General features: G+C 43.2%; 1 protein-coding gene across 1 annotated transcript; it reads right to left on the reverse strand.

Moving 5' to 3' along the window:
* Positions 1–9,573: 9,573 nt before the first annotated feature.
* LOC124691031 (protein CHROMATIN REMODELING 35-like) lies at positions 9,574–16,970 on the reverse strand (the record flags this gene model as incomplete). Its single annotated transcript, XM_047224319.1, has 5 exons — positions 9,574–9,729; positions 9,836–11,639; positions 15,198–15,365; positions 15,764–16,075; positions 16,374–16,970. Coding segments are annotated over 4 exons (2,841 nt in total), but the record flags the coding sequence as incomplete, so codon positions are not given.
* Between the last annotated feature and the right edge of the window lie 8,975 nt (positions 16,971–25,945).

Consider the following 25,945-nt stretch of genomic DNA (forward strand, 5'->3'; position numbering starts at 1 on the left):
TTGATGTTTAAATAGAAAAGGGAAATACATGTAGATATATTTCTTTATTATCTTTCTGCTAATGAGTTTAGTATTCTGAAGTTAAAATTGCTTGTGCTTATGAGAAAGATGCATGATTGTTTCTATCACATGTATATTTGTTTGTTTCCCTCAACCTTTATGCTTGCTACCAAACCTTGCTAGCCAAAGACCTGTATTGAGAGGGAATGCTTCTCATACATCCATGACCTTAGACCAAACCCATGCCATTTGTGTCCACCATAACTACCTACTATGTGGTATTTTGCGCCACTCCAAGTAAATACTTCATGTGCTACCTTTAAATAATTCAAACTATATTACTCCTTATTTGTGTCAATGTTTTATAGCTCATGAGGAAGTATGTGGTGTTTTATCTTTCAATCTTGTTGGGTGGACTTTCACCAATGGACTAGTGGCACATCCGCTTATCCAATAATTCTGCAAAAAAGAGTTGGCAACGGGGTTCCCAGCCCCAATTAATAATTTTCATTAATAATTCTCTTCACATGTTTTGCCCTGATTTATCAGTAAGCAACTTTATTTTGCAATAGACACTCCTCCATGGTTTGAGAAATGTTGGAAGGCACCCGAGGATTCGGTTAGCCATGGCTTGTGAAAGCAAAGGTTGGGGGGTGTCATCCATAATAAAACTAAAATACATGTGTAAACAAAAGAGAAAGGGGATAATCTACCTTGCTGGTAGAGATGCCGTCCTCCATGGGAGCCGCTCTTGGAAAGTCTGTTTGGCAAGGGAGTTAGAGTGCCCACTACCATTCGTTGACAACAACAAACACCGCTCAAAATTTTACTTTTATGCTCTTTATATGATTTCAAAACTTGAAAAGCTCTAGCACATGATCTAATCCCTGCTTCCCTCTGCGAAGGGCCTATCTTTTACTTTTATGTTGAGTCAGTAAACCTATTTCCCTCTATCTTAAGCAAGCAATTGAGTTGTTGTGAACCAACCATTTATACTATGGTTTAGTTAATCATGTCTTTTATGCTTTTTTGTTCAGTACAAATTTTATCTGAATGAATATGACTTTGAAATTTATCAATGATTATGAGAAGATTGTTATGATTAAGGATGAAAGCCCTGTTATATAAATTCTAATATGAAAGCTTTTCTTAGAAGATAAGTACAATCCGTTAGTAGTTCTCTGACCAAGAACAAAGTTTGCCATAACCATTTATGATTTCCTATGCACCTTTATTTGTGATTTCTCTTTACTTATTTCAAGTTGAATTATATGAGGAGGATGTTTACTAGAATATCTTGTGTGAATCAATATGATGCTTCTTGTCCGTATTTTATTTATCGACTCTTCACTCCATAAACATGTGGTCTTGTTTATTGAGCTCAGTTTCGCTTGGGGACAAGCGAAGTCTAAGCTTGGGGGGAGTTGATACGTCCATTTTGCATCACTATTTTGTATCATAATTTGTTGTTATTCATTGATATATTTCATATTTAGAGATGATACTTATGTTATTTCACCTATTTTGCATGTTTCATGATCATTGGAGAATCATTCACCGGAGTCAGGATTCTGCTGGAAAAAGCACCATCAGGACACCATATTTCGGAAGATCAACAATTGACGGAAATTATATGAAAAATCCTATTTTTCCAGAAGACGAAGGGAGCCAAAAGGAGGGGCCGAGAGAGGCCGCCATGGGCCCCCCATAGGCCGGCGCGGGCCCTGGCCTGGCCGCGCCGCCATGTGGGGAGGGGGCCCACAGCCCCCTCAGACCTCCTCTCCTTCGCGTACATCATATCCCCAAAAACCTAAGGCACGGGGAGTTACGGAGAATCGACAGAGCCGCCTCTGCGGGGCGGAAAGACACCAGAGAGAAAAGAGCTCTCCGGCGGGCAGGAATCCGCCGGGGAAATTCCCTCCCGGAGGGGGAAATCGACGCCATCGCCATCGTCATCGAGCTGGGCATCATTGGGATCATCATCATCTCCACCATCTACACCGCCATCTCCACCGCTGCATCTCGTCACCGTTGTAACAATTAGGGTTGGATCTTGATTGTTTGATAGGGGAAACTCTCCCGGTATTGATTTCTACTTGTTATTGATGCTATTGAGTGAAACCATTGAACCAAGGTTTATGTTCAGATTGTTATTCATCATCATATCACCTCTGATCATGTTCCATATGATGTCTCGTGAGTAATTCGTTTAGTTCTTGAGGACATGGGTGAATTCGAAATGTTAGTAGTGAACTATGTTGAGTAATATTTAATGGTTTGATATTTAAGTTGTGGTGTTATTCTTCTAGTGGTGTCATGTGAACATCGACTACATGATACTTCACCTTTATGGGCCTAGGGAGTGCATCTTGTATTCGTTTGCTAATTGTGGGGTTGCCGGAGTGACAGCAACCTAAACCCCTGTTAGTATATTGGTGCGGGAGGGATAAGCGGGATCTCGAGTTTAAGGTCTGTGGTTAGATTTATCTTAATTACTTTCTTGTATTTGCGGATGCTTGCAAGGGGTATAATCACAAGTATGTATTAGTCCTAGGAAGGGCGGTGCATTAGCATAGGTTCACCCACACAACACTTATCAAAACAATGAAGATTAATCAACTATAGGAAGCGAAAGCACTAGACTAAAATCCCCGTGTGTCCTCAAGAATGTTTGGTCATTATAAGTAAACAAACTGGCTTGTCCTTTGTGCTAAAAAGGATTGGGCCACTCGTTGCAATTATTACTCTCGCATTTTATTTACTTGTACTTTATTTATCTGCTATATCAAAACCCCCTGAATACTTGTCTGTGAGCATTTACAGTGAATTCTTCATCGAAAATGCTTGTCAACACCTTCTGCTCCTCGTTGGGTTCGACACTCTTATTTATCGAAAGTACTACGATACACCCCCTATACTTGTGGGTCATCACCTTCCCTAGGTTCGGGGGCGACGCAAGGAACGTCATGTTGGGTATGAGCACCGACGGACTCAATCCGTTTGGCAAACAGAGTAGCACGCATAGCACCTGGCCTGTGTGTGTATGGCCTTACAACCTACCCATGGCTGTGCACCAAGAAAATGTACATACACCTGAGTATTCTCATTCACGGGCAAAAAAAACCAGGTGTCGACATGCATTTGTATCTCGGGCTGCTGAAAGAGTAGTTAGACACGTTGTGGAAGACGCCACCCCGTACGTGGGACGCCTACACTAGAAATTATTTCGATATGAGAGCAGTGTTGATCACGACGGTCACGGACTATCCTGGTTACGCATATGTATCTTCCCAGGTCGGCCACGGATACTACGGCTGTGTGAAGTGCATGGATCCAAATTACCCGGTGTTCACAGTCAAGGTGCCAGCATACCCGAACTTCGTCCAAGAAGATCCCGCGGATATCTTCTTCATAGCGTTCGAGGACGTCTTCAATCTATTTCACTGGAGACGGCTCGACTATAACTTGGTCCGCCTATACGCGCTCAGTCTTCATATGAAGATCAACAAAGAGAGACCCCCCAGGTCGCGGTAGCGGATCCCTACTACATGCGCGATAGCCAGCTGGAGCAAGGCTCAAGGACACGGACCAAGGCGGTGCAGTACCTCCAGAGCTTCATGCTTAGGAACAAAGAGAAGAACACCCTTCTTCTGCCTGTCTTTCCAGAGTAAGTACACATCCGCTCACGGTTGTCGTAACTTATGATTTCTTATATATTTATTACATTGCCGATCCTTTACAACATTCTATTTCAATTGCGCATGTGTTGAGCAGGTACAAATACTGCACACTCATCATCCTTTGCCCAAAGTGGTCACTAGCCCAGTATTTCGACTCGTCGAATACGACGACGACGAAAGACTACAAGAGAATAAGGGGTGTTCTCGATGAGGCTATCCTTGGCTACCCCAAAAATGGAGGTGCCTTCGACAAGAAGGGTAATTTATCAGGCCAGAGACTGGCAAGCTCGGGTTCAAGCACGTGATCGAATTCCTTTGCATCAAGCAGCCAGCTGACAGCATGAAGGATGCTTTCTATGTCCTCCATCACCTTAAAGGGTTTGTCACGGATGCAGAGATGATGAGTCTGCCACCTAGTATGCGAGACCCCAATAAAATGGCGGGGGAGATCAACGATGTTGATCTTAGAAAAGACTTCGGTCGCATCCAAGTAGAGCTATCGGAAATTATCCAAGAAGATGTATGCAATAGATCGGGGCTCTTACACCAACTCAAAGGGTTGTGTAAGAGGGATATCGAAGAACGCCTACATAGGCAGGGTGATGGAAGGGCGTGGATGACGAAGGACATGCACAAACCGTTCCCGGAGCCGTCGAAGAGACATCTCATTGGTTGATGCCAGTGTGCCTACCATTACTTTGAATTTATGGACAATGTGTAGTGTGTTGTAAACTAAAAAAATTTAATTTGCTCGAAACGGTCATCATTGTTGGACTTCAATTACTATTGTAGTCGTTGTCGTTGAACTTAATTGCTTATGTGATACCGATGCTATATATCTTTTAGGTTTATTATTATTTCCTTGCTTTAATTCTTGTGAATACGTATGCATGTGAACCCTCTAATTCTTTCCATTGCATTATATACTAATATGCTTGTGTTCATAGAGATAACGTACTACGTCGTGTTCGAGGGGCGGGTTCCAAGAGTCTACGAGGAGTGGGAGGACTGTAAGAAACATGTGCACAAGTTCAGCGGCAACTGCTACAAAGGGAACCCGACTAGACACGAGGCGGCTGCCATGTGGAGGAAGCACCAGACGAACAAGAGCAAGATGAAGACCTTGGTTGTGCTCTCGCTCTTGCTCACCATCGTCGCGGCGGTACTCTATTTTATCCTAGTGTAGGCGGCGGCCGGTGTCACTTCATTTGTATCTCGAGATGATGAACTTTGTATGGATTATGAGTTGTATGGAGCTATATGTATAACTCGATCACGCTCTAAGTAATGTGATGATGATTTATAATGTTGCTATATTATATCTGTCTAGTATACATGATGTCTATATTATATCTGTATATTACCTGTATATATAACTATATAAAACTTGTATAAAACTTGCATGTCTACAGCAGGCAGTACAAAATCGTGTATACCTATAGATTATTCTGTGGCGCACCAAAAATAAATTCAGTGGCGCACATATTTCTGTGGCGCACCTCGGCCACATGCGCCATAGAACCTCTTATTTCTGTGGCGCATCGTCTCTGTACGCCACAGAATGTCTTAATTCTGTGGCGCATGGGTCGGTGCCACAGAATCCTTATTTTTATGGCGAAGATTCTGTGGTGCACCGCCCATGCGCCACAGAATATCTTTTTTGGTGCGCTACTAATGAACATTTTCCTACTAGTGACTAATCTCAAAGGAACGAGGCATCCGATTCAGCACTGTTCGCTGCGGCTGAATCCCTAGCTTAGGGAGAGGGGAAAGGGAAAAGGAGTGGCCTGGCTCGACCCGTAGGGACGGCGAGTTGGTTCCGGGCTTCGGCTAATATTTGCGATCAGGTCCGGTTCATCACACCTGAACTAAACCATCTCGGCTCGGCTCGGTTCAGCTCAAAAATCTGACTAGGACACACCCTGGTTTGGCCTGAGAGTGGGATCGAACATGGCAAAATATAAAAAAGGGTAAAAAATAGAAGGAAGTATGTTAAATGGGGTAGTTTTGAGGAATATTTGTTAAATCGGGTAAAAAGTGGCACAAAATTGATCTGGGGGTGGGGGGTGGGGGGGGGGGTAAAAAGTGGAATTCACTCATCTTCAAATAATGTCCTAGATTTTTCTAAATTTAGATGTATCATACAGTAGATAGTGTCTACGTCTACGGACATCCAAATTTTAACAAATATCAAACATCCATTTATGGACCGAGTAAGATAATAACAGCACACAGCATATATATAACACTGAGATCAGAGATGCACGTTTATTATCCCCACGGCATCTGGAAGATCACCCTGTCAAAATCTCTTATCCCTTATCACCTGCAAGCAACAATCTGTCCAAGACATTATCGATCGAACTCTTCAAAGATATGAAGCCTGTAAGCATGTAGGGGTAGAGATGTCGGAACAGGGATGATCTCCGTAACTATGGTCCACCTTGTGAACCAAGTCTCAGACTACAGAAATAATTTCTCGCCAATCTAGGCTCAGGAAACTCCTGTCCTTCCTGAATAGAACACAATATTACTTCGGCTGGCCCTTCGGCATAGAACCCTACATTTCTTGATTCTACAATCAAGAGAACTCAGAAGACAAAATGACTATCTAGAACGGAGATCACGCAAAAACTCGATGGTCTAGCAAATCGAATAGGCACAATGTACACTACAAATGAAAGAGCATCGCACCAAAGAAATTGACAATCAGCGACGCCAAAACTCGTCGTTCATAGAACCACACTTCACCACGCACCAGGCCACAGTCGACTTGCAAAACAACAAATCGTTATGCTGATAACCATAATAGCAGAGCAGAACTAAGAAATGCCTATGCACCGAAATCCAAGCCCCAGGAAACCACCTAGAACCTCCTGTCCAACGCATACTATATTTATCAACATGAAAAAGAAGAACTTGGATTCTCCGTTTTCTCCTTGTACTAATAAAACTCAAAATACAAGTGGGAGTGCGAAACACGGTGAAATAAAACAAAGTAACTGCTGATGACTCAATCTAGGATGCTTATTTTACCAAAAGTAAATTTGTAGACATTAATGATTCTTCTGAATTCGGAATTCAAATTCTCTGGTCTGAAGCACGGTCTGAATATAGACTATGATGACTTGTTAAATGTATCTCACGCTAAAACGGATGTCATATGACTACAAAGAACGAAAGACGTTCCCCGCAAAAAAAAAAGAACAAAAGACATGAGCTTAGGGCCCCGTTTGGAACAAAGGGAAAAAAAACATGGGAATTTTAGATGATATGTTTCCTACGGAAATAATTCCTGTGCAGGATGAGATTCCATAGAAAATTTGGAGAAAAACTGACATGGGGTCTTATCTCAGGTTTCATCGGACAATATATTTTGAATGTAGATAGCAGGTTTTGTTTTTCCAAACACGTTTGCTTGCAATCTTTCACCGAACTCAACGAGGAGTGGTTATAGTATAGTTCCGTTCGGGAGGTCGTCGTCGTAGACTCGTAGTACAACAGTAGAGTGACGACTCCTGGAGGTAGTGATCCATGGCTGAAATCCAAATCGCTCGTGCACGATTGAGATAAAAGCCATGCACTGTTTTTTTTTTTTTTTGGTAAGGTGTGTAGAAAACATATTGGGATAAACTTATGTTCCTTGATAGCACTTAGAAATTCCAGCAGGTCGTCCAATTTACCATCACATTCCATTCCCCCCTTTATGCAACCGACAGAAAAAGAGTTACTCCCTCCGGTCCTTGTTAATTGACTCAAATTAAAGTTATTTCAAATTCGAGTCAATTAAAAGAGACCGAAATGTGGTACTACCCTGCAAGCAGTACAAACTTGCCACAGTTTGTTCATTCTTAAGGATTCATGGCACCCTTTATTTAGTCCTCGGTTGGTCCAGCTCGGCCGCCCCGCTGGGGCTACTAATTGGCGGTAGGCGGAACAGGAACCGGGCGCGCGCGGTCGTGCGGCGGCACGCCGTGGATCATGAAGGCCTTCTCCTCTGCCACACCCGAAACCCTTCCCGTCGCGTGTCCACTGATAATAAGAACCATCCCAACGAAAACAGGAGTCAGGAGAGCACACAAATTCATCATCACATGCCATGGCACGCAACATGGAACGGTTTTATCGACGGAACGACTATGCATGGATGCAGAAAAGCACGAGTGATGAGTTACCAGGCGCGGGCCTAGTGTAGGCCGGTGGCTCCATTCCTGCAGGAGATCTTCCCTTGGCATAGGGCAGTGGCTGCATTCCCCTGGTGCCGCCGATGTACGTCTGGCCATGCCCGGCGACCACCAGCTCGCCGCAGACGAGGGCGAGGAGAAGCAGACCCGGGAGTGCTTTGGGCGCCATTTCTTCCTTCGTCTCCTGCTACTTTGGTTTGCTCCTCTGTCTCTGTTCGTTCCATGTAAACCCAGCTCGGGAACTATATATATATACAGTACAGCACAAGCATCGGTGCACATGCTAAGCTAGATAGGTTAATACTGTAGGTATTAAGTAGTACGTGCTAGTTAGGCTCATGTCTTTGATTATCATCAATGACAGTTGGGAGGGATGAATAATGTGTAGCAAAGGGAAAAGGAGGAATCGGTATCTCGTAGCTCTGCGGACAAAGGGTACCTACTGGCTACTGCGATCGATCACAACAGCGTGCTTCCCAGAAGAGGACGTATGCTTCGGAAATAATAGTCTCAGTGCCTATGCACGATATATTCAGTGCGATAGAAATAGTTTTGCTGACATAACAGGGGACAATATATTCACATTTTGAGCTGCGCTCTAATCGGAGGAGACACACCGGGTATTATCCTCGTGACATCTGCAAGATTGTACAGAGAAAACACCATGTCAAAATCCCTTGTCGCTTTATAAGTAATATATCTTCCCTTACCCATGTTCAAAAGAAATACACCTAGTGAAAGAAAAGATATAACGCCGAGTAACTTGGAAGCAACGATCTGTCGAAGAGGTTATGGATCAAACTCCCCAAAGAGATGTCGGAGCAGGTATGACTTCCTAAACTGGTCCCCCTTGTGAACCAAGCCTCAGACTACAGAAAGAATCCCTCGCCACTCTAGTCTCTACAAACTGCGGATTGTATGCCTGCCCTTACAGAATAGCAACATCTAAACCTATCCGATTGGCCCATTCAGTGCGGAACCCTGCATTGATTGATTCTAAAACCAAGAGCAACTCAGAAGCAAATACAATCACCAATAAAATTTCCAGAACAAAATGAGTATCTAGAAATGGGGATCACACAAGAAACTTGACGGTCTAGCAAATCAAATAAGCACACTGCGCACTACAAATGAAGAAGTATCGCCCCAAAGAAACTGACACGCCAAAACTCGTCGTGCACAGAATCACACCTCACCATGCAGGCACGCACCAGGCCACAGTAGACTTGCAAAACAACAAACCAATGTGCTGATAACCATAATAGCAGAGCAGAACTTAGAAATGCATAAATGCACCGAAATCCAAGCCCCACGGAACCGCCTAGAACCTCCTGTCCAACACACACAGGCATGCCCCTCTGTGTGCGCCAAGCCCAGAAAAGAACCAACACACAGGGCCACGAGCAGACTCAAGCACAAGAGCGAGTAAACACCAGGCCCACACACAAACAGGACAAAACCAAGACACACAACAGACCCTCCCATGACAGTAAACAGCCTTTAGGCAGCCACCACAGGCTCGCTACAAAAAAGGAAACGGCACAGACCTGAGGCGTCCCTCATAGCCGGACATTCAAAGGAGAGGGAGTACCTGCATTTTGTGTTTGCAGCAAACACCTTTAACCTACAAAGAGGTGCAGCCAAAGGGTCACATCCAGAACAGTAATATTATTTGGTTACTGTTTCACGTGTTAACGCATAGCTGCTAATCCTAAAAGTCTTGATAAAGAAACGAGACAAAGGATAAGTTCTCCATGGAATAGGTCATCACATAAACATGGGTAGGAAAATGACGGGAACGACAGAAAACCCTTGCTGGCAGCCAACTCCTGGCATTTCCATCACAACGGAGCAACTGTAACACCCTGTGGAAGAAAAGGTTACCAGTTAAAGAAAGAATGGTCGCAAAATAATATTAAACACGTAGAAATGGGTATGATGATGTGAGGAATGATTCTAGAGGATCCTTACTTCAGAGCAATGTACATGGTGTACAGCAGCCAGCCTGCTTTCACCTTTTATACAAAGCCACTATGTCCTGGCGCATCGCATTGTTGTCCAGCAGCTCGTCTTCACAGTCATCAATCTCAACTTTGCTCAGCTTGAAGCTGTCAGACGTGTAGTGCTGCTCGCTCCATTCAAACCACAGCTTTGGTATGACTTCTTTCTTGAACGCGGTTTCATGGTCACCTTCCTCTGGAGAATCAGCAGCTACGAGCCTGTATACAAACACTTTCTTCTGCTGCCCAGGCCTGAAAGCACGCCCAATTGCTTGACGGGTAACGGACGGGTTCAAGTGAACATCCAGAATGACAACTCTTGATGCGCCCACAAGGGAGATGCCCTCCCCACACGCCTTGATAGAACCGAACAGAACTTTTGCGTCGGGAGAGTTGTTAAACTGATCCATTGCCACTTCTCTCTCTTCTGGGCTAGTATCACCCGAGATCACAAAGATCTCCTTTCCTACATGCCAGCCCCGTGTCTTAACCAATAGCCTTTCCAAGAATTTCATGGGAAGTATGTATGAACCAAAAGCAAGCAACTTCTCTCCTGCAGAATTTGCAAGTGACAGGATATTAGTGAAAAATCTGGCCTTCGCACCATCTGTCACATTGATAGACTGGACCAAACTATCAATAGTTGCATCTTTCAAGGTGACTGCCCTATCTGCAGCATCGACTTCTGACATTTCTGACAGACAAGGATGCATGTACACTGCAGCTCCCACTGAGGATTTTTTAAACTTCTCATAGGCTAGCAACTTCTGAACCGGTTCTTTCTGCTTGGGAGTGAGTTTCAGGAAGACGCTGAAGTCTACTAGGCCAGGTAGGTCATCTAAGATATCACCCTTGTAGTAGTGAAGCACGTCTTTGGTTAGTTCTCTGAGACTTCTAATGACGTGTGATTTTCTCGTGATGTTTTCATCATTCAGCAGGGTCTCTTCTACTGAAAAAGTGAAGGCATTATCAACAGCTCCTTTTGAAATCCGGCCACCTGATATGGCTACTTGACTCATTATACGTTTAATGATAGTACGAGATGATTCCATCTTGAGAAACTTCGGGTGTACGAGGTTCAAGATGTTGAACACTTCTTGGACATGATTCTGGAAAAGTGTACCAGATAGAACCACCTTACGTGGAGTTTGTACTCTGCTCAGTGATGAGAGCACATCAGTCTGCTGATTCCTAGGTGTGTGGCCCTCATCCATTATCAGTAGGTTAGGGACCTGAAGCAACATGTTACGGCACGCATCTGCGACGGTGCCACCCCCATCACTGCAAATGATCGTAGAGAACTGCTTGTATCCAAGAAGCAGGATACTCATTTTGGCTTGCCAAGAGTTGAGGATTTCCAACTGGTCTGTTCTCTTGTCAGCCTTGACAGAATAGAAATCATACAGTGGTATGTCCTCCACTTGCCACCGTTGAAATTCCCTCTTCCATGTACCTAATATGCCTTTAGGAAGTATAACAAGGGGCCTTGCAGAAGGATACTTTGCCAGGAAGCTCTGAATGAAACTAATGAGCATAAAAGTTTTCCCCGAACCAGGGGCATGAGCTAGAACGCAACCTCTTGGTTTGTCAGAGACTAAATTCTTAACCAGAAAGTGGAAACCTGCCAACTGATGTGATCTCATTTGCTTTGCATGTCTTGGATGAATGGCAATGTCTAACACAAGGAGTTCTTCAGCGACTGTAACATCACCAATGACAATCTCGTCAGAATCCTTTGAACGTGTTTCAGAGAAATAAGATCTTGACCTTGATGCCTTGCATGAGGTAAACATAATGTCAGTTGATTGTTCCAATCATACATTTGAATTTCATGATTACCATAATTTGAAACAGTGATGTATGCTGAAGTTCCATATATGTTACTAATCCCATGTCTTGCTTAAGTTGCCCAGCCAAATCATCTATCTATTATTATGTACTAAAAAGCACTGTATGGTAGAAAATAGAAAGGTAGACTACAGATTCTCACAAAAAAAATACATTCAACCATTTGTTGAACATATCAGCATATTTTTTAAATATATGGCCTGCAAAGTTTGCAGCATTGCAGCTCTCATCGCCTCTCTGGCGGCACAACATTCTCTTCTCCAATATCCCTTGCTGCTTCTGTAGCGCTGGATCCAGCTCATCCACTACCTACTCCTTGCCATTCTCCATCTCCCCCAAATCACTCTTCCCGCATGTCCGCACCAACTCCATGCGCTGGTGCGACCACACAGTCCCAAATCGCCATGCCACACCATAGACCATCTCTGCACCGTTCTTCTCCTCACCTTCAAAGAAGCTAGAGGTGACAGAAGAGCATGCTGACGAGGAGCTTAAATTGCCCTCTGCCAAAGACTGCAGACTCCCGAACTAGAGTTTTCATAGACTACAGGCACACATGGCCATCACTCCGCTGCATTCAAGCTACCCCTGTCCTGAAAGGGGTAGAAAGCAATCAAGGCCTCCACACATGCCCCGAACTATACTTTAACTTGGTGAATCTTTTTTATTTCAAGGCATCGGATTGATGGACAAATCTCTTTTTGTTTCAATGAGAATTGCAGGAAATGGGTGTGCACCCTTATTTTAACTGGAATTATTCCATTTTAGGAGGTTTTTTTGTGTTGTCCGTGCTTTCTGAAAGTTTGTCTGTACTCCAGGGCCTAGTAGATAGGCTAATAGCCTTTTCTATTGGGGAGTTAAACTTGATGGTAAAGCTAGCATAAGTACAAACCTCATTTTCTCAAACAACAAACAGACATGTAGCTGAAAGAGATAAGAATATATGTTTGCATTTGGAATCTCATTTTTCAGGTAAGTCTAATATCCACTTAGTTTATTTCTAGCCAATTGCCAAGCTTAGGATATGCTGTACATCAAAACCATGTATGCCCTTCATTGATTAATATGGTGTTTGCATATGTTACTACCCCCTTAACTCCTAGCTATAAGCCATATAGTTTTTTGAGAAAAAGTCCAGAATATAAGGTGTATTGCACTGCACCACTTATATGGACAATATTTTTAGAAATTTGATTACGTTTTCTTATCTAATGCAAAGTTTTCTATTAACTCATGTTAATGGCCTAGAGTTAATCGTACCCAAACATGGTGTACTTTTTCCAAAATTTGCATTCTTTAATTTCCGTGCTAGAAACTATATGGCTTATATCTAGGAACGGAAATGATGCCCATTATTTGCCTATTCTATGTCAATAACACCAAGCGCAATCCCTTGGCCTTCAACATATATGTCAATGCCCCCCTGATTTTCTCTCTTTGACATAGCATATAGCATGACAACTAAAGTCTTGGCTCTAATTAGTTCCTACATGCTTTGCTACTACATATCACAAGCCCTTGGCCTTCAACATCTAGATATCTCCAGATTACTATTCTTCAGTATCACCAATTATGACTAACCGAAGAGTCCTATATACAAAGATGTTGAACACTTGGAGATCAAGTATAGGTACACGATGATATTGATAGCTACAGTCTACATTGATTGTAAAAACAAATGAGAATGCCCCATTTTGTTCAATGAAACAGACCCTCAATTGTTCTTGAATTTGAAATATAAATCATATGTGTTGTTTAGGAATCTAAATACACAGCATATCTACGTTCTTTCCAAAAATAATAAATTATATTCCTCGGTCAAATTTCCAATACATATAATATCACTATTTCTAGCACAACTTTTTAATAGTACCACCATGAGCCTGTTTAGAAAATGATCAGGCTAGTTTATTTCCTATAGTCGTAGGCTGGTATTGTCCTGTCCATATTCTTAAGATATTTTGATTTGTAGAATGTTGCAATTTTTTCTTTGCTGAATAGCAATTAAACAATAGAACTGATTATGGATTTAGAGTAGCATTTCAAGCATGACTCAAGTACTTAGATATTCTATTCAGGATTGTCAATTGATATTTAGTGGACGTGATACTATCATGTTGGGGAGCAGATAGTGGACATGATATTCTATTCAGCATTGCTTCATTTGGCACAGTTTTGCTTCAGAGGAAATGTGGTGGATCGCTGACCAGCTCCAACAATGAATCCATGTATACCCATCTATTTCTCAGTTGTTTCTTTAATAGAAAAATCTAGCTGTTGTGTGTTGCAACAAGCTGAAATGACATGTTACTCTGATCTATTCCTCGGTTGTTTCTTTAATAGACTAATCTAGCTGGAGATGAACCAGAGATGACATCTCAATCAATAAAGATTCCATAGCTTCGAGGGCATCTACCGCCAAGCGAGCATAAGAAAAGTTGAAAAGGTACCATTATCAATACTATTGTCATCCTCACAATATGGACCATTTGGAAACTTGGGGATGATTGTCCCTTCAACAGAGAGCAATGCAAGTTGCACCAATTAGCGGACAAAATGAAGGTACAATATGTATGCAATAAAGGCTCCCCTGTCAACGCCGTTGGATATAGTTTTCAGGATTTAAAGTAGTTTAGTTTTAGCACCCTCTGTAGACTTTGTTTCTCCTGTCACATCCCCCACCCCCTATTGATTGGATAGACAGGCAGATCTTTCGGAAATTTTCAGGAAAAAGCTGGTTAATTGAACTTCAATTTATTCCAAAGTATATATTATGCCATCATAACATTTGCGAATTTTTTTTGTTGCAGAGCAGTTGGTACTAAATATCCGAAAATAACAGCAATAAATATGAGCTACTATCCTCACAAAAAAAAATTATGTGCTACTATACTAGAAATTTTTCTTCATGCTGGAAATATAGGAATAACCAATACAACAACACCCACACAGTGAAGTATAAGGCTGTGCGGGATGAGCAAATGCGTCCATTTTGTTGGTTAAGATGGTATGGTCTAATTATCATGTATGATTATGGCATATTGTGCTCCTTTATGTGGTTGGCTTGTTAAAACAATGTCATATGAAATCAATAATGCGTTTCAAAGAAGTTTCTGCACACACAGAAATGATGGCCACTCATAAACATGGCTAGTTGCCAAAAAGGATATGGTAAGAACTTGCTAAATAAAAATATATACATATGAAGAACAATTTATGTTGCTAAAAGAGCTCGGAGTTGCAGAAGGATCTCGTATCTTAAGCAAATAATATACTCCCTCCGTTCCTTTCTATAATGCCTATTGTTTTTTCGCATTTGTTTCAAAATATAAGAGTAAAGCTATGTTTTTTTGCAAAGAACCCCTTCCACCGATCAAGTCAAGCCCAGAAAATCTGGAAACCGATCTGGTCATGTATTTCTGAGATCTGTTTTCAGTTTCCTATTTTGTATGTGATATCGCTAGGGGGTTTTGTGTCAAAAATACCTTTTTCCACTGATAATCAATGATTGTGTCAGCCCTTCTCACAATCATACCGCAGACACGGCATACATGACCCAGATCATCATGAATCTGTATGTCATGATTGCAGTCGGTGTCCACCTCTTTTTCACCCACTTCTTTCTCACTGGCTACCTCTTCAACGGTGTCAAGCTGGCCAATAAATACAAGCAAGTCATTACGGCGAACAACACAAATCGAAATTAACGTTGAAATAAAGTGTGCAAATTTCTATTACAGTGCATTAACCATGCATTTTGCTTTGTGCAAAGAGTCAAGTCCACATAATCCACCAAACTATTGAGTTGAGCTCACTTTACCAGGTAATCTGCCCCCCCCCCCTTATATTGCAAGTGGAACTGTGTATGCAACATACCACATGAGCTTGGGTAGAGGGGGGAGAAAGCAAGGGGACTATGTGGACTGATCTTTTGTGCAAAGCAGTTCAATATTCAGATAAGGTAATTACATAGAGCATATTTATAAGAACAACTGTTAACTTACAAAATGTTGCAGCAAAAAAGTCATAATTCTGTGATTATAATTTATACCTTAGAGCTTTCTACAGCCAGTGAGAAGTCATTCCAAAAATCCTCGAGACCATCACTTTCTTTTTCTGGTTTATCCTCTTCCTCCATAGGCTCATCTTCCTCCATAGGCTCATCTTCCTCCACAGGATTGCAAGTTTCTGAGGGCAAATCCAATACCGCTGGATTCGCATCGTTTTTCCTTTTCCTTTTTCTTGGCGCAGTTTCAGCATCCCCATCTAGCTGGGAGCTTGGGTCAATTATTTTTTGTTTTCTCTCCTTAGGAAGAGCAGGGAAAACTTGTGTTTCTGCTATCTTCTCCACACGGGTAGCAACCTACATTGAGCAGAAAGAGTTACGGCTGGATGAAACCTTTCAGCTTTGAGTTGGAATAGATTCAGCAAATATCAAACATTTGTACCCCATTATTCAGTACAAGAGAAAGGGGCATTTGAGAAACTAACTAATTACACAATTAGATGGATGAACATAAAAAAACACTGAAAACAAAGATAACAGATTAGCAGTGCCCTTCAGAGATACCGATGTGCATTGCAGCATGTAGAACAAAAACAATAATACAGTGCGTAGAAGTTGAAGTTCACTAAAGCATTGCAAGTAAAAAAGCACATACAGCCAGATCTTGGATACGTTCCTCCTCAGGTCTTCTCTGCAATATAACTCTCTCAAACTGCACTGACGGTTGATAACTGGGCAAAGGATACTGATTCACTATAGCTGCACTTTGACAATACGGAACAATTTGACTGGTTTGGTCTCCATCACCATCACGCTTGGTCTCACTTGGTTCATCATTTGCTTCGGTTGCCAGCCATGTCGTGAGAGTACCAGCATGCTCTGATGGCATCAGCAGTTTGTTTTCCTCAGGTGTGAGCTGATTGCTCTTCTCAGGTGCCAGTTGCTTGCATGCTGCAATGCTTTCATCTTCATCATCTGAATCAAGATTTATTACCACTTTGGTATCCCCCTGTTCTTGGCTGATGGGGCTCTCGGTCAGATTAGTTGCAGCACCCGCCACATGACTCCCTGTGGGCTCACGCAGAGTAGTGGAAAGGAAACTTAGCAATTGGAGCCTCCGAGCATACGAACTTTCCACCTCCTTGCTGACACTGCCACATCCCCATATGCGACCCAAACTTGCAGCCGGAAGTGAAAGAGCGCCGACGGGGTCAGGAGCCTTCTTTTTTCTCCGATAGTACATGCCTACAGAGACAGATGATCAATTACTTGCATACAAGAGAGAAGAAAAAAAAAAGTATTAGCAATGGAAGTAGGACTTCTGATGATATACTCTATGTAAACCACATGCAAAGTGGACAAGAAACATTGTGGCCAGTCAGTATGCAGCAGTAATCGATAAAGGCAGTATCATTCATGAGTTGAATGTTTATATTGGGAAAAAAAAAGAATTTGTAGGAGGATCTAGGCACACCATGATAGCCAATTTGTACATTTTTTTAATATAATATCTTTCTGCACTTGCGGCTTTAGGCATCCTGCGGATCGAAGAGGGCCCAAAAAATGGAAGAAACCCCCAAACCTTGGCAAAAACCCTAAATCCCCACAAATCCAGCCCCTTTCCCAGCAACGCGAACGCAAATGCAGCATCAGTCGACCGATCCTACGCACGATCTAAAGCCCCCGCCTTCCCAAGCCGCCCCCCTCGCCCGGAGGCGCCGAGGCCAAACCCCCGTTAGCGACGGCATAGGCGTGGCAGGGAGAGCCGCCGTGGCCGCGGGATCACGTCAGAGTGAGGGAGAGGAGGAGCAGGCGTTCCGCTGGCTGCGGGAGCGCGAGGGCGAGGCGGTCCTGCCGCTCGCCCTCCCCGCTTTTGCTCACTGTCTGCTTGCGGCGCTTCGTGGACTTGGAAGGGGTGGCGCCTGAGGTTTGGAGGGGGGAAAGGAAGAGCGCTCACCAGAGGCCGCCGCTGGGGGGTCTTCGCTGGGGGCGGCGTCCATGGCCGCTGGCGACGGCGACGGCGAGTCGGCGACGGGCGGCGCTGGGGAAAAGTGGGGAGACAGGAGCGCAGCGGAAAATGTGCCTCTCCTGCTTTGATTTGATTTGATATACTACTACTGTCCCTCCTAGAATACGGACAGGACGCGAGCGACTGTTTGGCTTTTGAGCAGTTTTCGGTTCACGATTTTGTTTGAATTAATGGACACCAAATATGTGGATCCCCTAGTATTCCCCTCTTATTTAATAGTCCTTCGTCCTATGAATTTTTTTCTAAAATTTGCCTAAATTTAGATGTATCTCGACAGCAGTATCAGTCTTCTCCTTTAGTTCTTTCTCCATCAAGAAGTGGAATAGAATAACAGTTCTTATTTTTCTACCTTTCGTCTAGATACATCCAAATCAACGACACTACTATGGAATGGAAGAAGTATATTTTTTTATCTTTGTGAATTTGTCTAAATTTAGATGTATCCATATATCTACGACATCATGTTCGGGACAGATGAAGTATATGTTTTAAGTAATCCTGATTTTGCACATACACTATTTTAGTGTAAATAGTAATCAAAGGTATGTATCTATGGCCATTAAAAGTCAAGAATGTCTTATATTTTAATGCGACTGTCTGACGTCGTCGAGCATGAACCCTAAAACTTACCGCCTCTAGAGCAAGTTGTCCCGTCTGAAGCACCACACACCATATTAGCTGCAAACAATTTTTCTGGTCAGTGGTACTGTATTCGCAATTCTCTTCTCTAGACCCTAGACCGTTGATATTTAGATTTTCTTGCCTCCGGGTCTAAATATGCCAATTTTCGGGTATAAGTTTCCAAATTGATCTTCATGAGTTTTCCATGCACTTGATCGGTTGAATCATCACTATGTGTTCTCACCTTTCGTATGTGTTTGAGCTGATCTTCTTTTCTTGCTTATCACTCGATAACGGTTCATTTTACAAACTTCACATAACAATTTATAACCTTTTCTTATTTTTTATGTATGCCACATAGGCATGTTCTCCTTTGCATGAGGAACATCGGACCAATTTCGGTTGAATTGTTGAAGTGCATGGATGAAACTACTTCACACCCGCAAATCAAGGGTGGAGTTTTTCAACAATATTAATGGATCACAAGTTCAATGTTTTTTAGCAAAATAATACTCGAGACATAGTTCACGTTAAGAAATAACATCCAGTCTAACATGCGCACGTACATGAACGTGGCCCTGCTTCATCACGCGCGCAGTTCATAATATGGTATTTATTGTTTGATGATTGTTTTAGATAATGGACGAAATATCAATATCTAGCCGATATTATTACGATAATAACACAACATCAAGAGCCAGTCAACGCACCTACATGGACACAACCAAATGGTTAAGGAAGAAGAAATTAAAGAAACAAAAGAAATTGACGTCAGAATTTCATGTTGAATCAATCAACGTTATACAAACCACACCAACCAACATTTGGCAACACATAGCATGCGAGAATGGTTCTCCACAAGCAAGTTTTACGATGATCTCACTTTTCATTATATCCTTAGTATGGAAATATATAAACAATTATAATATTAGGTTAATGTGTAATTAGATCAATGATGGAGTATATTTTCATATCCTATGCATTTACAAAGTATATGCAATATATTTTTGGGAAGAACTGAGTAGTTAATTAGCATTGATTAGCAATCTTTATTTGCTTACATGCTTTAGGGTGCTATAATTTGCTCCCTCATTTGTAGAAAAAGAGTCCAAACTCGCCTTACTCATTTTTGGTAACTTTTTATATCATACTTCCTCTATTAAAAAAATAACGCGTATAAATTTAGTCAAAAGTCAATGTCTTCTAAATTTTTATCTATTATATAGACACGAAAAAAGAAATGTAGTATTAAATAAATATCAAAAGATTCTAAACTAAATTTCAATGTATTATTCAATATTGTGGATGATGTTTGTACTATATATTTTGCCAAACTTAGTAAACTATGACTTTTGACCAAATTTATAGGCATTATTTCTTAGAGCTGAGGTAATATGATGTAATATCAATATGGCTTCGCAAGCATTTGGGGTTATTCGATGTGGCCCCATGTTCATGGTGTAACATATTGTCGGTGACATCTATTAACCTTGTGGATCAATAAAACAAACTACAAAAGGAACCGTGCTCATTCATGTTAACAAAATAAACTACTACAAAAGGTACCATGACCATTCATATCAACAAAAAGAACTAAGAATAGGTGTGAGGTTGAGTCAGGTGGAAATGTGAAAAGAAAATTATGTGATGTATATATAGGTAACTGCGTTAAGTTTAGATAGTGTGAAATTGCCCTTCAGGGCTGACCTAATGGTCGGATTTACTAAAGCCTATAAATTTGGGTAAGCCTATATATTCTGTGATGTATAGGTAACTCAATCCGAGAGAGGCGATGGAGGTGCTGATGGTAGTGGCGTCCCCCTCGAATCAAGCCTTACGGACCGCGACGGTGCCTCTGATCGAGCTTGGCGACACATCCATGGCAGGACCGCGGTTGATGTGGCCGGCGGAACCAAACCACTGCCCACAAGCTTGCTAAGAGGGGGGAGCGGCGGACGGCGGGGAAACTTTTCGGTGGAGCAAAGTAGGTATAAACGAAAGCGATCTATCGCGGATTACGACAGTGGGTGGTGGTGGCTAGGAAGGAGGGGAGGTGACAAACGATTAATTTGTCAATGCCTACAGATTGTAGACTAGGGTTTTGTTAGAAGTAGAGGGCAAGTAGATCTCGAAGGTTTCAGCCGAAAAGTACTCGCTGATTGTAAAAACTAGGGTTCTGTTGACAATAGATTCGATACTTTCTTTGTCCCTCGGCTCCCCCTTATATAGGAGGTGGAGCCGAGGGTTCTCGTAATACACAAGTTACAGAGTTCGGGAGGGTTTCGTACCCATCCCGTAAGATTACAAGTCTCTATATTTCCTAATACAATTTATCTTTCCTTAACACTAATTGGGCTTCCGAACCTTCTTATTCTTCGAGTCCTGGGCCTTCAATAAACCCCGGGTACCACCTTCGGCAGGCCCATTGGGGATGCCTATGTCAGTAGCCCCCGAGATTTTTCTTGAATCGAAGAATCAGGGAAAATCTCCAACATTAATCACTTAATAATCTTATCGAATTCAATGCATAACCTTTCGATACATAAACATTATTTTGTACAGGGATAACGGTAATTGGGGCTAGTTCATCTGACGGATCAGGTACTAGTTAACTGCTCTAGTGGCAATCCGCAAAAACCTACTTCAAGATCACGTCCCTGGACATGATCTCGGGATACTGGTGTAAACTTCGACAGGTGCCGCTTAAGGTCTTACCATTCTGTCGAGTCCCGGTCATATTTTATCGGGTACCTAACGCGTCCGTTAGGATTTTTCTTCATATCTGTTGATACGGAAAAAAGTAGCAAACCGCCGTCAGAGACGGTGCCACGCCGCTCAGAACGGATCTGGGGTCTTACCTTCGCAAAGTTTTGCGGCATTCAGAGATTATTCGTGACTTTTAGCGCTCTGAGAATATATTGTCGAGTGCTTTTCGGCTGTTGGAATAGCACATTTTATCGAGTCACATTTGATGACTTATTTTGCCTTCCCGATGGGAGTATATGTAGAGTTATCTGTATAACTCGAAATATACTCACTTCTTTTTATTTCTCTATATTTTTGTACAATTTCATCGGGCACGCGAACAGCGTTCCCGATGGGAGTAGCCCCCGAGGCTACAGCCAAGGACTTGTACTTGGTTGTAGGCTCCACAGATTAATATCTTCTGCAGCTATATTGTAATCCTTCTCGAGCATTTCATAACTATCGGGTGCGCGACCAGCGCTCCCGATGGGAGTAGCCCCCGAGGCTATGAACAAATGCTTGCATTTGGTCATAGGCTCTCGCCATTTCTATTTTGTCATACTCTAAATTTTCTCTTTTTCCAAAGTAGCCCCCGAGCATTTGGGCAAAAACTTGTATTTGATGGAAGGCTCTCGAAATAATCTTGCGTTGTCGATACTTTCACCAGGCTTCTTAGTCGAGTTTTTCTTTTACCTCAGTGACGTCATTGCTGATGATAGCCACGATTACTGTATTGGAAATATGCGAAAACCGCTCCTTTCACTGCCTCGTGGGTCCAGATTCCCTCTCCGATGGACACGTTGTGCAAGTGGGGGACACACGTCCTCCACTTTTTCTGGCGCACGCACTGTGCCGCCTGTCTTTTCTTTTCTCAGTGAAAATCCATTTTTACCCCTTGTCCACGTGTGCTCCATCTGCTCCGTAATTTTTCCATCCAACGGTTGCGTCGATTCACCGCACCTCTATTTAAGTCCATCGTCTTCTTCCTCTGTCACTTTCGCTTGCGCCGCCCATCTGCTCTTCCTCTGCAAAATTTCTTCATTGCGCCCTAAAATTCCTTGTGCTCCACCGCTCGTGCGCTCTTCGCCTTCACTCTCGTTGATGCCACCGCGCAAACTCACCAAGCACAGCGCTACTGCAACAAAGATGGCCACCGAAGATCTGGGAAGCTTGGAGTGGGAAAGATCCAAGATTTCCCCGCAAGATGCCAACTTGCTGAAGAAGCTCGGCATTAACGGGAAGCAAGATGCGCTTCGCTTCCCCAAGGAAGAAAGCTACCCAGCTCCGCCGATGCAATACCGGGTTAGTTTTGTCGACCACCTCATCCGTGGTCTTTCCACTCCCATTCATGACTTCCTTCGCGGGTTGTTGTTCATGTATGGACTGCAACTTCACCATCTCACTCCCAATTCCATCCTCCACATTGCTATTTTTATCACATTGTGTGAATCTTTCCTTGGGGTCCAGCCCAATTGGTCCCTCTGGAAACGTATCTTTTTCTGTCGCCGTAATGGCTCTCCCACAATCGCCTATAACATAGGCGGCGTTGTAATCAGCGTTCGCCCTGACGTCGAATATTTCAACGTCAAATTCCCTGATTCAGTTCAAGGGTGGCGCAAGAAATGGTTATACATCCGTGAAGAAAACCACGGCTCTGTTGAAGACAACATTCCTCCTTTTGACGGTGCCGAAAAAATCTGTCGCCGCCGATCTTGGGATGCAGAGGCTACCGACGCAGAAAAAGCGGCGACAGAGGCCCTGATGACGCGCATCCACGAGCTCCAAAATACTCGAGGACAAGAATTATCGGGTATCCAAATCACGGCATATTTCCTTAGAATTAGGATGCAACCTCTTCAAGCTCGCAAAAACCCTCTTTGGATGTATGCTGGCGATGAAGATGGCGATCGCTTGTCGACGGATTTGTCAGTCAAAGATTTGGAGAAACTTGTCCGAAAAATCTCGTCACTGAACAAAAAGGATGTCGTCCCGACTTCTTGCGGTGTGGCTCCATACAGCGCCACCAACGCACTCCCGCAGGTATTATTTTTGTTCATGTCTTTATTTTCCTTCTATCTTTTTCCTTCAAACACTTCATGTCGATACTTTTTCTGTCTTTGAATAGGATCATGCAACTGCGTCACCTCTTCCTCCCCTTCCCGAAGGTGGAGAAGTTGAAGAAAGGGCCGTTGTCACCGACGACAACCAGGGTACGTCTCGCCCTGAGAGTGAGGCCGCAGGTTCTCGAAAATCTGCGGTATCCTCTGAAAAGGACGCCGAGGCCGAGGCAACTTCATCGACACACTCGCCTCCTTCAGCTGCTTCTCCCAGGAGCAAGAGGAAAAGAGATGACGTTGTTGACACCGGTACCTCCAAAGCCGGTGCTACCCGTGCCGAAGAAGCTGCGCCTGACGCGAAGAAAGAAGCTTTGGATCTATACGAAGCTGCTCTCGTTAGCTCGTAAGTTTTTAATGCATTATATTTTTCTTTTGTCGATGCTTTTTGAAATTGCTATTTATCATGTCGCTGTATTTGTTGCAGTGGCGATGAAGAGGAAGATGCACCTATTGACGAGACTGCTCAAACGAGCACGTCTCGTACTTTAGTTGTTTCCGAAGCTCGTCCTGATGGCGATGAAACTTCACCTCCTCAACAAAACCCTGAACATCCACCACCAGGTGTGAGCCCCCAGGCTCCTTCCCCGAACAGAGCCAGGGTAGAATCAACCAAGGAACCAACCATACTAGCTGGTTGTTCCTCGACTCCTTTGATGGAAGAAGTAAGTTATATTTTTTGTTCTGTATTGGCTTCATTTTTCTGAACTTCCCTCTGTTTCTTCATGATGTCGAACTTTTCCATTTCTTATATTGATCCTCTTTTTATGATCTTTCTTTAGCCTTTCATGAAGGAGCTTATCCGTTTCAGTACCCAATTTATCGGGTACCGCGAATATGCCGTCAAACTTGAAGGTACCCCCTTTTGCCTTTTTCAAAATATACTCAATCACTCTTTTTTGCTGCAGTACTTTACTCGCCTTTTTTATGTTGGCAGAAAAACTTGCGGAAGCCAACAAACGTGATGACGCTCTTGCTGCTGAGCTAGAGCAAAGCGAAACGGCACGCATGAAAGCTGAAGCAGATGCTGCTACTGTCGAGGATCTTCAAAAGAGACTCGACGACGCAAAAAAGGCTCTAGAAGAAAATGTAGCTCAAAATTCTGCTCGCGAAGAAAAAATCCTTAGTCGACTGGAGTCGCAGAGTCGACATTTTGTTAGTAAGTATCCACACCCTTGCTGCTTTTTTGCATCATGTTTTGGTCCTTTTTTCCCCGTGATGAACTCTTTTTTTTATGCTTTAAGCAGGGAGAACACACCTAGAGTATGAGCTGGAGAATCCTGAGGGTGACCAGCTCCTTGATGCGCTTTCTCTCCTTGAAATCCATGGTACTGAAGCTCGTGACGGCCTTGCTGAAGCCGAAATTGGTCTGTCACGGCTTTTCCCCTATTTTGTCAAGAAGAAGGAGGAACCCGCAATCTTCATTGATCTCGCCAAGTGCTTCACTTCTCAAGAAGACCTTGGACTCCAACTTCGCCAAGAAAGATTAAAAGTTGGAGTCGAAGGTACAATGGCCTTTGTTGCTAATAGCCAACAAAACGTCGACTGGGTAAGGGTTGGCGACGCAGAGGATATCGAGACGAAGAAATGGCAGTCGCTAATTAAAGCGGCGAAACCCAACTCGAAGAAGATCCTTGCCACCCTTGGATATAAGCCAGCGCCTGCTCCGAGTTCTTCAAAGCCGGAGGTCAAGTAGACCACTTTTGCTTTTTTCCTTTTAGTTTCTCCCCTCTTTTGGCACTGTCGCCATAGTGTTTTTGGCGGTGGCTGCTTCAGTAGTTGTCTATAGGTCCTTCTTTTGTAATAGACATGTACATACTTTCAGAATGAATGGAAATCTATCTTTGCTTAATGATTGATGTCGAAAATTTTGTTTTCAGTTGATTTTTGACAACTATACTGCGACTCCTGGTCCTTCCGAGGCTTTTCCTTCATCCCATTTGAAGAAAAACTATGTCGCTGTCGAATTTGTTGAGGATTCGTCGGGTAAAGACTCAGCGCAAGATTTGGAAGAGCTTCGGCAGCAACTCCAATCTACGAAGAGGCAGTCGCTTATGCTCATGGAACAATCTCGGAAATCCTCCGAGAGGGAAAAGGTTGCACTCCAACAGGATCAAGATGCCATACCTGAGAAGGACTCCGCGGTTGCTGAGGCTGCTGCAGCTACATCTCGAGAGAATTTTATGCTTCAACTGCTGACAAATGCTAGCTTGGATATGGCAGGTGTGCTTCATTATCTTTGTCCTGCTTTATTTTTCTTTTTTGCTTGTTGATACGTCTCCAACGTATCGATAATTTCTTATGTTCCATGCTACTTTATTGATGATACCTACATGTTTTATGCACATTATATGTCGTATTTACGCATTTTCTGGAACTAACCTATTAACAAGATGCCGAAGAGCCAGTTGCTGTTTTCCGCTGTTTTTGGTTTCAGAAATCCTAGTAACGAAATATTCTCGGAATTGGACGAAATCACCGCCTAGGGTCCTATTTTTGCACGGAGCTTCCAAAAGACCGAAGGAGAGTCGAAGTGGGGCCACGAGGTGGCCAGGGGATAGGGCGGCGCGACCCAGGCCCTGTCCGCGCGGCCCTGCCCCCTGGGCCCCTCGTGCCGCCTCTTGACCTACCCTTCCGCCTACAAATAGCTTCCGTCGCGAAACCCCCAGTACCGAGAGCCACGATACGGAAAACCTTCCAGAGACGCCGCCGCCGCGA

The sequence above is a fragment of the Lolium rigidum genome, chromosome 2 (assembly GCF_022539505.1).
Source record: "Lolium rigidum isolate FL_2022 chromosome 2, APGP_CSIRO_Lrig_0.1, whole genome shotgun sequence".
NCBI classification, from domain to species: Eukaryota; Viridiplantae; Streptophyta; class Magnoliopsida; order Poales; family Poaceae; genus Lolium; species Lolium rigidum.